A 12,257-nucleotide genomic window follows, 5' to 3' on the forward strand; every position below is an offset into this window, starting at 1 on the left:
TGTTTGTGAATAATTCTTTAATTCCTATAGTTTCTAATGCTTTCTTTCTTTTCAAATTCCTTCATAGTATATCTGAGCACATCTTAAGACTTTCATAACCTGGTCTCTTCCTACCTTACTAGTCATCTTATAATTTAGCCTGATTTCTCCCCCCACCATGCTGTTCAAACCTTTAAAATTTGTCTCCATGCTATTCTTTTTACAAAACTCCATCCCCCAACTCTAAGGATTTTCACTGGGTATTCATATCTGAAGTTTCATCTCTGTCTCCTCAGTCCCCTTGGCTTTCTTCAAGTCTCAACTAAAATCCCACCTTTTCCAAGATTTTCTCCTTCCTCTTTCTGTTTATTGTCATTTCTCAATCGTTATCTCCATTTTTTCTGTATATAACTTGATCAAAAATGGTTGTATGCACATTGTTTCCCCCTTCGATATTGAGCTCCCTGAGAGCAGGGATTGATTTTTTCTTTCTTATTACACCCAGTGCTTAGCACAGTGTCTGTCACATAGTAATGGTGTAATGAATGATTATTATAATTATCAATATGTTGGAACCTGTCAACCTACATCCCCCATTACAATATGAGCTCCTAGAGATCAAGACATACTTTGTTTTCTCTTCATATCCCAGAAATTAGTTTCATGGTGCATTGTATGGTATAAATGAGTTTTTTCAATTTAAAGGCATGTTTTCTTGGTTATGAGAGACAGACAAAAACATATAAAATAATAACTAATTAGTTTCATAAATTCATTCCATAGTCCTTTTTTTTTCTGTGAACATCCTGGTCTATTCACTGGACACATTTCAGGATCCCATTTCTATATGACCTATACTAGAAACTTTGATTTTTGGGGAGAGAAAAGATGTGAATTCACCTGAGCAATTAGCTCAGTAAGTTTGAAGCAAGTTTTTATTCAGAGTTTTCTATCATATAACAAGGTATGAGCTATAATTCTCAAAGCTGAATCTGATAAATTATGAGAACATTTCTGTAACACTTACAGATACTATGTTTTCAGGATTAGAAGTCTAGCAGTCCAATTACTTCTTCTTGTTGAAGACTTCAGGTCTATGATATCAGAATATCACCATATGGTATATCATCCATAGAGAAAATGGATGAGGAAGCCTTAGAAGGAAAAAAAAATCTTTAAGTGAAGGCTATATTTCTGATGGACTAGATTCCAGGAATATAAATAAATAGCCTATACATGATAGAAATAAATAGGATATGACAGATTTAACATGTGGAATCGCTATGTCACCCTACTAATTATATGGTATCATTATTCCAAAATGAATTTTTTTGGTTGTTTTTACTGGATATATAGATTTCAAGATGACAACCTTATTCTTGATGATATGCATAGAAGTAGATTCCATAACTTCCTTTATTATTAGTTTTATTAGACATCTCAGGAAGTCATTCTTTTTAATTCATTTTGAAAGCACATTAATATTTCAATTACACAGCCTGTATTCTGAAATATGATACACCCAGAAGTCAGCAAAAAGGATTTAAAGTGTCATTATAATTAAGTAGAACTAGAAAAAATGCATCATTTTAAAGATATGTTGACAGAAAACAATTGTCAATTTTATACTAATGGCTATAAAATTCAAGCATTGGTGATGTCAGAGTTTAGAAGAAAGGAGACTTTGATGGAAAGGGGAAAGAAAAGAAAAACAGTTGAAGGGTGAGGTGGGAGGCAAAAATAATAAAATGGAGGGTAAAAAGTAGAAGGAATAAGGGGAGTAGAGCATACATGAAAGAAGACATACCTAAGGAGGACATAAGCAAAAGAAGGTACCAGGTGAGAAAGAAACACTCTTTAATATTCTGTTTTATTCTAAAGATTATCACAGCATTTTTATACTACAGGAAAGTCCTTATTATTCCTCTATATTCAGCAAACAATGAATAGATAGAATGAGTAGAAATTTGCTAATATTTTGAAATAGTAAATGGATTCTGAAGTGAAAATAGTTAAAGATGGGTAGATGATACCAAAATATGAGGGGGGAAAAGAAGAAAAAAAAACTAAATACATTTGAGTGAAGAATAACAAAAGCAACATATCACAGCAAAATTGTAAATTCACAACTACTATTGATTCTTAAGTAAGGAATGGTGAAGCAAGGGAAAGGAATTCTCTGACAAACTCACATTTTTAAACAAGAATGATGAGCAAGATGGTCATATCATCAAATATAAATGTAATTAATAGTTACTTTGCACACTACATAAAATACAGATACCTCAATAGATTAACTAGAAATTCTAATTCAAGGAGGCAAATTTGACTACTAACACATACTCAGTGCAATGAGATTCATGACTAGATTATATTTTTGCAAAGAGCTAAATAATTGAGGGTTTGGGTACAGACACATTGGTTAATATGAGTCTGGGAGATGAGATTATAAGTATTGAATTAGAGAAGCTTGGTTGGTTAGTTGTTGTCTTTCATTCTAGAAGAGGATCAAAATGACATCACAATGTTGAGATAAAGATAAAATGTCTTGGAGTGTAGCTGATCAGGAGAATATTAGGTTGGAATACTATACCATAATTTGGGCACAAATAGTCCACATGAACTGTTAGAATGGAGATGTCTAAATTTTCACATCTCACATTTCTCTTGAGCTACTGCAATTCTGCTTTGTTTATAGAATATAGCACCACCCTCTTTGATGTGAGCATGCCATGATGGGTGGTCTTGTGCCAATGTCTTCCATGTCTCACAATCAAGTTTCTCAAAGAAACTTTCAGAATGTCCCTGTGTTGCTTCTTCTGAATGTCATGTAAACATTTTCTTCATGTGAATTCTCCATAAAATGTTTTTTCAGGCAAATGAACAATGAAGCCAGCCATCAGAATTGTGCTGTCTGCAGTAGAGTTTGAATGTTTGGCAGTTCAGCTCAAGAAAGGACGTCAGGGTCTGGTACTTTATCTCTCCAGGGGATCTTCAGAATCTTCCTAATACAATTCAAATGGAAGCCATTCAGTTTCCTGGCATGGCACTTGTTTCATAGGCATACAACAATGAGGTCAGTGCAACAGTTCTGTAGACCTTCAGGTTGGTAGGCAGTCTAATAAGGCTTCTCTCTCACTCTTTCCTTTGCAGCCTCTGAAACACTGAATTAGCTCTGGCAAGGCATGTGTCAACCTTTTTGCCTAAGTGTAGCTCCCTGGGAAGCATACTGCCAAAATAAGTGAACCTATTCATGGAATTCAAAAGTTCTCTATTTGCTGGAACCAATGATTCCACATATAGATGGTGTGATGCTGGTTGGTGGAGAACGTATTTTCTTGTTTTTAATTGTTAGGTCGAAATCTGTTGCATATCAGCCTCAGAGACTGCATTAAGGGAACGAATACATGGGAAATTTAAGTCATGTGGACATCTGCTAGAACTGTCAAAATCAGAGTAATTTAAGATAATGTCTTCATTTGCTTGAATGATAATTTCTCTCATCAATAATAATTATGACTCTGTTTTGATTAACACAAATAAGAAAGAACTAGTTACTGATGGGGAAATAATAGAAATCTTCACTGGAAATGATGACTCCAAATTTTAATATATGAGAGAAAAAACAGAAATATTTTACAGTTTAATTTTCACCTTCCATTTCAGGTGAGCAGATTTCAAATGGTTATGTAGAAGCATAAAAAGGGATTTATGGCATAAACTAGTATAGTAGAATGTGGCTTAAGAAGGATGCTTTCAAAAATGAAATTTAAAAGAGACAAAGAATACTCTGGTGAGGAAGAAAACGTTTGCTGTTTAAAGAAATCATTGTGGGTGTATGGAGAATTAATTAGACAATTTAGATTTTTAAAAAAAGGCTAACAGTAGGTGGGAACAAAAGGTAGATAATAGGGCATGATTTTTATTAAAAACCCATAAAATGTCAACTACTAAAGTAGCTCTAAAGAAAGATAAGTGTTTTTTTCTTCATTTTTGGTGAATGGGATATCAAAGAAATGATTGACTACTGCAAAAGTCATATCCAATATAAATGGAGAAAAATTAAGAGCTGCCTTAATGATTCCAAGTCACCAGGTCGAGATGAAGTCTTCCTTGGCAACTGAATGAACTGGTAGATATGGGATTTGAACCATTTTCTCTGAACTTTGAAAGATGACAGAGAATAGAGGAGGACCTAAATCACTGTAAAAGGACACCATTGATCATATTTCTAAACAAGGGAATGGAATGGAACGTGCAAACTATAGATAAGTGATCCTGAGGAGGGGAAAATTTTGTATCATTAAAAGGATCGTTAGTAAATAAAGAGGGATCTGATGATTACAAACGGCCAGATTTTCATCATAAATATATCATACCAGATGAATCCTACATCTTTTAATTTTCATATTTTTTAAAAGGTGACTAGACTGAGGGAATGATTGACTTAGATATAGGAAACTCCCATTCCTAACATCTATTAAATGTGCGAACCTGGGCAAGTAATCTAGTTTCTATGTGCCCCAGAAAATTCCATAGTACTTTTTTCAAAGTCATAGGTAATTATTTTATGTCTTGATGGAGATCTTCAAAAAATATTGAATCAAAACCCCTTTGTATATTCATATACCATGCTATTAGAAAATAATTGACCTAAATTTTGATCAAATTTTTGTCTCACTTCTGAAGAAAGAAGGAAGGGAGGGAAGAAAGGAGGTAGTGAACAAACATTTCATAAGCAAATACTATGTACCAGGAACTATACTAAGTACTTTACAAATGTAATATCATTTGATCCACAACAACCCTGAGAGGTAGGTTGCTATTATTGTCCTCCTTTTCAAGTGAGGAAACTGGGACAGAGTGATTTCTTCACATTTTCACAGTTAATAAAAGTCTGAAATTTATTTGAACTCAAGGCTTTCTGACTTCAGGTACAGCTTTTTGCCCTTTGCCACTTGGTGCCTATAAAATGGAAAAAATGTAATCAGGATGATGTTAGGTAGATTTGATATTGATTGAATGATCACACCCAATAATCACGATCAATTTAGGTGTCACCTTGGAAAGAGGTTTCAACTGCTGGATATCAGAAATCTGTGTTTGGCTCTGTGATGGATATTTTTAATGACTTCAAAGAAGTCACAGAGGATGTGCTAATAATATTTGTCAATGACAAAATGTATGGAAGGATATGTATCGCGACGGAACACAGTCAGTATCCTCCTACCTCAGTCCCCCCCACTCAAAAAAAATCTTGATTCGCTGTCTCGTTTTTCATAATCTATTCAAATAGAATTTCATACAAAGAAAAAGCATACCCCATTCCAAAAGACACATGAGAAGAGAAACTCAACGTATTCTCTCTTTTGTAGAGATTGTGGTTCATGCATTTGGAATTTTGCATATATTTCAGATTTTTTCAATAAATCAATTGGTTTGCTAATTTTTTTCTCTGCTTCCTCATGTTTTACTTCTTAATTTGTTACATGGTAAGGCTCTCTGAATGGGTAAATGGGGAAAATATTGGTAGCAATTCTGGTGATGTAAAAAATAAATTATTTCTATAACATTTATTTAAAATCAAATGAAATCAACTAGGGATATATGTTTAAAATTTTACACTTTGGGTAAGCATTAAGTGTTCAAGGTGGAAGAGAGCTGCTTAGAATGAAGTTTATATTAAAAAATTCAGGTAGTTTTAGTGGATTTCAAGCTCAATAAAACAACTTTTTTTTTTAACCTAAAAAGCTGATATAGTCATATAAATATAATAAGAAAGATATAGGGTCCAGGTTATAGACTTAATGTACTCTGGCCTACACCATATACCTCTGAAGTATTGTGTTGTATTTGTCACACATTGGAAAGTACTTTGGTGATTTGGAGAGAGGGGTTCCAGAGGAGGATAATTAATGTAGTGAAGGGTCTTGAGACCATACATTGAATATGTATGGAATATATACACAAACACATTATACATGTGTGAATATACAAATTTATATAAATGTGAATATGTTTGTATGTGTATTTATGCATACCATATATATATATATATATATATATATATATATATATATATACACACACACACACACACACATACACCTATATTCACTGCACAAATAAGCGTGAGCACACATGTACTTAGAGGCACATAAATATATGTATATACACATCTATACAACTTGTTTATAAATGTATTCATTCATATATATAATACCTCACTGGATGCTTAAAACAAAGTTCTAAAGCAGCAGCATAATTATGATTATCCCTAATTTATAAATGAGAAAACTGAATTTCCAAGAAGAATGACTTTCCTATGGTTACACAGATATGGCAAAACATTTTAATTTTAGTCTTATGGCACTTCCACTATCCTATAACCCCAGATGTCCTGAAGCCCTAAAACATCCTAAAATTGTGTGCTTCATTATTAAAAACTGAAATTTTCTGTGCAGGCTAACTATTATTAATATCAATTTTCCACTGTTTTACAAAAAATGCATATGCCTTTATTAAATTCCTATTATGTATCAGCCACTGTGCTATGCACTAGGGATAGAAACATCCACCACCACCACCACCAAAAACAACAACAACGATGACGACAACGATGACAACAACAGCAACAACAACCAAACAGTCCATGCCCTCAGGGAGCATATATTCTACCAAGGTGAAACAACATATACATAGAAGAATCAATACAAAATATATTCAAAACTGAAAATGAAATGGTAAATTCAAAATAATTGAGAGAATAAAATACAGATCATTAACATCTGGACAAAACAGGAAGAGCTTCATGTACGAGCTAACTCTTGAGCTGAATCTTGAAGTTAGGGTTTCCAAGAAGTAAAGAAGAGCTCTTCAGTTGTCTGTAAGGTGCTCGGTTCTTCTTCAGAAGCTAAGGCCATACTGGGGTGAATCGTCACTTCAGCCGGCAATTAGCACAACTACAAACAAGTCTCTCCTCATCCATCTCCCAAAATGGCCCCGTCTGAACTTGCTTGTATCTACTCTGCTCTCATCCTTCATGATGATGAGGTTACAATCATGGAGGATAAAAGTAATGCCCTCATTAAAGCAGCAGGTCTAAATGTTGAATTGTTCTGTCCTGGATTATTTGCAAAGGCCCTGAACGATGTAAACATTGCAAGTCTCATCTGCAATGTAGGAGTTGGTGGACCTGCCCCAGCAGCTGTTGTTGCTGCCACTTCTGGAGGTGCTGCTCCTGTTAGCACAGCTGTCCCCACTGAGAAGAAGAAAGAGGAAGCAGAAAAAGAAGAATCTGAGGAGTCTGATGATGACGTGGGCTTTGGTCTGTTTGACTAAATATATATTTGTGAAACATTAAGTAAAAAGCTTAACTAAAAAAAAAAAAAAGAAGAAAACTTAGTATTGTACAGTATATTTGAACAAACAGCCTAACCTATTCTCCACCAAACCATATACAGAATAAAGTTAAAATGACATATAATATAACCACATGCTCTCTAAGTTCTAATTGTCCCATGAGCCACCTGGGATAAAGCCAAAATTTTAATTAGTCATTAGCTAATTCAACTCTACTCCCCCCACACATACTCCACCATGTCCTTTCTATGGGAATCTACTTCATGTTTAATTTAAACCATTAAGAAGAGAGGCACTAATAATGTTCAAATAAATCCTTGGATCTTTTCCATTTTTCTTGTTGGGTGAACTTAGTTCTTATTCTGTGGGCACCAGGATGAATATAATGAGATAAGATGTTTAAACAATGCAGAAAACCATGTCCTTTGTGTTTCATTTCTGCCTCATTTACTTTTGTGCAATTTTCATATTTAAAATAAATGATTCACATTCTTTGTGCATGTAGAGTTCTCTCATTACATTAAGAACAGTAACCTGTACAACTCCTTCTAAGCATTGCCTTTTAATTATTACACAGCTTTGCTTTTTAAAAGTTTCAGATGTCTCCTTCCAAGTCTTTCTTAATATTGATCATGGCCATGCTTAGCTATCTACCATAAAACAAACTGGAAATTAACAAAAGATTCTTGCCAATCAACATGCTGGGATGAGTCTTAAAACTTTTCTGACACATTCTACTTGTGGATTTAGAGAAATATCAAAGCATTCTCTTTATATGATGAAAACAACTTTGCATTGAGAAACAGCTTAAATTTATAGACTTTGGCCATTGTGATAAAAGAAATAGACTGGAAGCATAGCTTATCCAATTAATTTTGCAAATAATTTTATTATGGAAAAAAAATGTCATTTAGCCAAAAAACAAAGCAAAACAGAAAAAAAAACTCTGATCTCTTCAACAGCAGCCTGTTTCCTCATCGTATAAGTGTTCTTTTGGCTACTACTCAGTGTTGGCAGTAATACCTGGCCTCAGAGCTCAAGCACAAAATTGAGTGGTGATTTATAAAATTGATGGACAATGAGCCATACTCAAAGACAGTTGATGAGTAAAGCCATGGCAAGGAGGCCTCTTCATAACATGCTGCAGGGCTTGAAAACATGGCAAAACTCTTTCTGGTTAATTAAAAAAATAGCATCAAAAAAGGCATAGATGTCAGACATGTCAATTTTAATTATTGTAAATTGCTATGTGTTAGAGGTCATCTATTAGATAATAATAATAGCTCATATTTATATAGCATTGTAAAGTTGTCAAAGCATTTTACATCCATGCAGGGCTCTTTATTGTGTATTTCCTAATCTTAGCTATTCTGTCTTTGGGTCTTGATGCAGATTGTCTGCTATCAGCTCTTTCAGGGATGCTGTTAGAATGCCAATGGAAATTTAGACATTCCAAATCCTCTAGACCTTTGAAAATGAATTAGACCATTTTCAGAACAAGGCAGTGAGAAAGGAGAAGAGAATAACGTTAAGGACATTTCTGAGTTAAGCCACCTTACAAACAATTTCTTCTCATTGGTGGCTCTCTCATTTCAGCTGTATCATGATTCTAAATAAACGGCTTGATACAGGCTCAAGAAGTTTTGATCATACCCCTCAGCTATTCTGAACAACTATTTTGTCAAACAGTAGGAGGCGTATAAGCCTTGTTCAAACATTTTGAATAATCTGGATTTTTTTCTCCTGATAAATATGTAAGAGCTAAATGGGGTGGGGTGATTTTGATATCACCTTTACACTTTATTATAGTTCTATATTCTTTCCTTCTGCTCCACATGCCCTAGCATAGACTAGCAAAGAAATAAAATGAGACTCCCCACTTCTCCCATTTCCATTCTTTTTTAAAGAGTTAATACCTTTATTTTCTTTTTTTAAAATTTTATTTAGAATTTCCCCAAGTTACATATAAAAAATATTTTTAAAAATTCACATTAATTTTTTTAAACTTTCTGTTCTAAATTTTCTTCCTCCCTCTCTCCTCAACCCTCCCTATAAAATCAAGAAATTCAATATAACTCATACATGTGAAGTTATGCAAAACTTCTTGACATTAGTCAGATTGTGAAAGAAAATAGAAAAAGTAACTTTAGAGAGAAGAGCTAAAAAATAAAAATATACTTCAAACTATATTCAGATACCATCAGTTCTTCCCCAGTTGATGGTTTGCATTTTTCATACATCTTCTGATATCATCCTGCTCATTATTTCTTTCACAATTACTATTGCTAACTTTATTACCCATCATCCTATTCCTTCCTGTTGATATTTATTCTATTTTCTATCTTCCTTCACCTATCCCTCCTTGAAATTATTTTGCTTTTTACTACCCTCTCCCCCAATCTGCCTTCCATTCCTTTGCCTCTCCACCTCCTTTATCCCCTTCCCCTCCCACTTTCCCTCAGGGCCCAATATATTACTATACCCACTTGAACGTGTATGTTATTCCCTCTTTGAGCCAATTCTGATGAGAGTAAGGTTCGCTCACTCCCCCACTCCTTCCCCAGCGTCCCCTACACTCTATAAGCTTTTTCTTGTTTATTTTATGTGAATAACATTTCCTAGTCTATCTGTCACTTTCCGTTTCCTCCAGTGGATTCCTCTTATACCATAACTTAATCCTAAAGATGACATCATGGGTCACCTAGTTGACACAGTGGACAAAGCACCAGCCCTGGACCCAGGAGGTCCCAAGCCTAAATCCGGCCCCAGACATAATCCACCCCACCCTGCCTGCTCCACAAAAAATAAATATTTTACAGATATCATCTCTTCATATTCAGTTCATACCTGTGTCCTCTGTCTTAGTATATTTCTTTCAGCTGACCTATTACTGAGAAAGTTCTTATGAGTTACAAGTATTAACTTCCCATATTAGAATGCAAAGAGTTTAACCTTTTAATATCCCTCATGATTTATTTTTCCTTTTTACCTTTTTATGCTTTTCTGGGGTCTTGTATTTGAAAATCAAATATTCTATTCAGTTCAGTTCTTTTCTTCAAAATACATGAAAGTATTCTTTTTCATTGAAGCCCCATTTTTCACTCTGAAAGATTATCGTCAGTTTTGCAGGGTATCTGATTCTTGGCTCCAGTACCAGTTCCTTTGCCCTCTGGAATATCATATTCCATGACCTCTGGTACTTTAAGGTAGATGCTTCTAGATCTTGTGTTATCTTTACTGTAGCTCCACAGTATTTGAATTCATTTTTTTCTAACTAATTGCAATATTTTTCCTTGACAATGTGGCTATAATATTCCTGGAAGTTTTCCTTTGGAATCTCTTTCAGGAGGTGATAGTTGAATACTTTGAATTTCTATCTTACCTTCTGCTTCTAGAATATCTGAGCAATTTTCCCTGACAATTTCTTGGAAGATTATGTCTAAACTCTTGTTTTCCTCATGGTTTTCAAGTAGTCCAATGATTTTCAAATTATCTCCCTGGATTTATTTTCCATATCAGCTATTTTTCCAAGGAGATATTTCATATTGCCCTCTATTTTTTTTATTCTTTTGAATTTGCTTTATTGTATCTTGGTTTGAAATAAAGTCACAAGCTTCCATATTGCTAAATCATAATTCTTAGGTGATTATTTTCTTCAGAGAGCTTTATTATCTCCTTTTCCATTTGGCTTTTCAATCTGTTGACTTTTATCTCATGACTCTCCTGCATCACTCTCATTTCTCTTTCCATTATTTCCTCCTTCTCACTAAATCTTCCTTCTATCTCTCCTACTTTCTCTTTTGAGCACTTCTATGGCCTGAGACCAATTCATATTTTTCTTGGAAGCTTTGGGTGTTGGAGCTTTGACTGTGTTATTATCTTCCTCTGAGGGTGAATTCTGGTCTACCCTTCCCCCAAAGAAGCTTTCTATTATCCAGCGCTTTCTCTCCTTATTCATCTCAACCTGAAAGCAGATGTCTGATTGAAATATGATTCTTTATGGTCAGAACTTTGGCATGCCTATGCCCCAACCCCACTGGGACTCTGCCATTCAAGTCAGCCCACTAATTCAGAACATGGGCTTGCCACCCCAACTCCAGTAGAGACCCCAGCCACTTCACCCTGGCTAATTGCTGAGCCCCCTCACCAGTCCATGAGCTAAGCTTCAGAATAAGCTGGTGGTGCTGAAGACTCTGAGGCACTGGAGGCGTGGTCTGTTTCGGGCTGTGTTGGCACCATGTGCTGAGCTCTTGTCTCACCCAAAACATCAGGAAATCTCAGCTGTCGAATTAAGCTGTCTTTGGCTAGAAAATAGTCTCACTCTGTTCTTTTCTGGGTTGAGCTGCTCCAGGAGTTGTTTTATGGCATTATTTTTGGAAGTGTGTGGACAACTTGTTGGGAGCTTGGGGGAGTCACAGCCTTTCCTCTGCCATCTTGGTTTCACCCCTTCCCACCTCCATTCTTACACAATTTCTTCCTATGGAGTCCTAATAATGCCAAACCATATTAACTTCCTTGGAATCACTTCTTAATCCTTACCAACAGTATTCTTTGTATTTACTTGTTCCTTTCTTTTACTTGTTTCTTTTTTTCTATTCTTTTCTCTGTTGTTTTTTTTTTAATCAAACATGCCCTAAATCAAAGATGTTTAATGCATGACCCACATATGGCTGAGTGCTATCCAAAGGACATTAAAATGTAATTGGGAAATATTTAACAAAATAAATGGAAAACCAATAGAAGATAGATAATAATCACATGTGGGGTTCTAAATCTCTATGCAGCACAGAAAGATATTTATGTATAGTATAGTGGCCCTTGCCTCTTGGTTATTTTGGACAAAATCATGTGATCAAGATGTGAGAATATTTTATTCTCTGCCAGATTCTGCAACCCCAAATCAAATCTTATTTTTT

At 34.8% G+C, this 12,257-nt stretch overlaps 1 protein-coding gene across 1 annotated transcript; it reads left to right on the plus strand.

Moving 5' to 3' along the window:
* Nucleotides 1-6,975: 6,975 nt before the first annotated feature.
* Nucleotides 6,976-7,320, plus strand: LOC122755192 (60S acidic ribosomal protein P1-like). The gene has a single exon (XM_044003525.1). It carries the CDS (start codon nucleotides 6,976-6,978, stop codon nucleotides 7,318-7,320), a length of 345 nt encoding a protein of 114 aa, XP_043859460.1.
* Nucleotides 7,321-12,257: the final 4,937 nt, after the last annotated feature.

The sequence above is a fragment of the Dromiciops gliroides genome, chromosome 4, assembly GCF_019393635.1.
Source record: "Dromiciops gliroides isolate mDroGli1 chromosome 4, mDroGli1.pri, whole genome shotgun sequence".
Classification (NCBI taxonomy): domain Eukaryota; kingdom Metazoa; phylum Chordata; class Mammalia; order Microbiotheria; family Microbiotheriidae; genus Dromiciops; species Dromiciops gliroides.

Bases quoted from the DNA above. Each gene is read 5' to 3' on its own strand.
- LOC122755192 (XM_044003525.1), top strand. From the start codon at position 6,976: ATGGCCCCGTCTGAACTTGCTTGTATCTACTCTGCTCTCATCCTTCAT.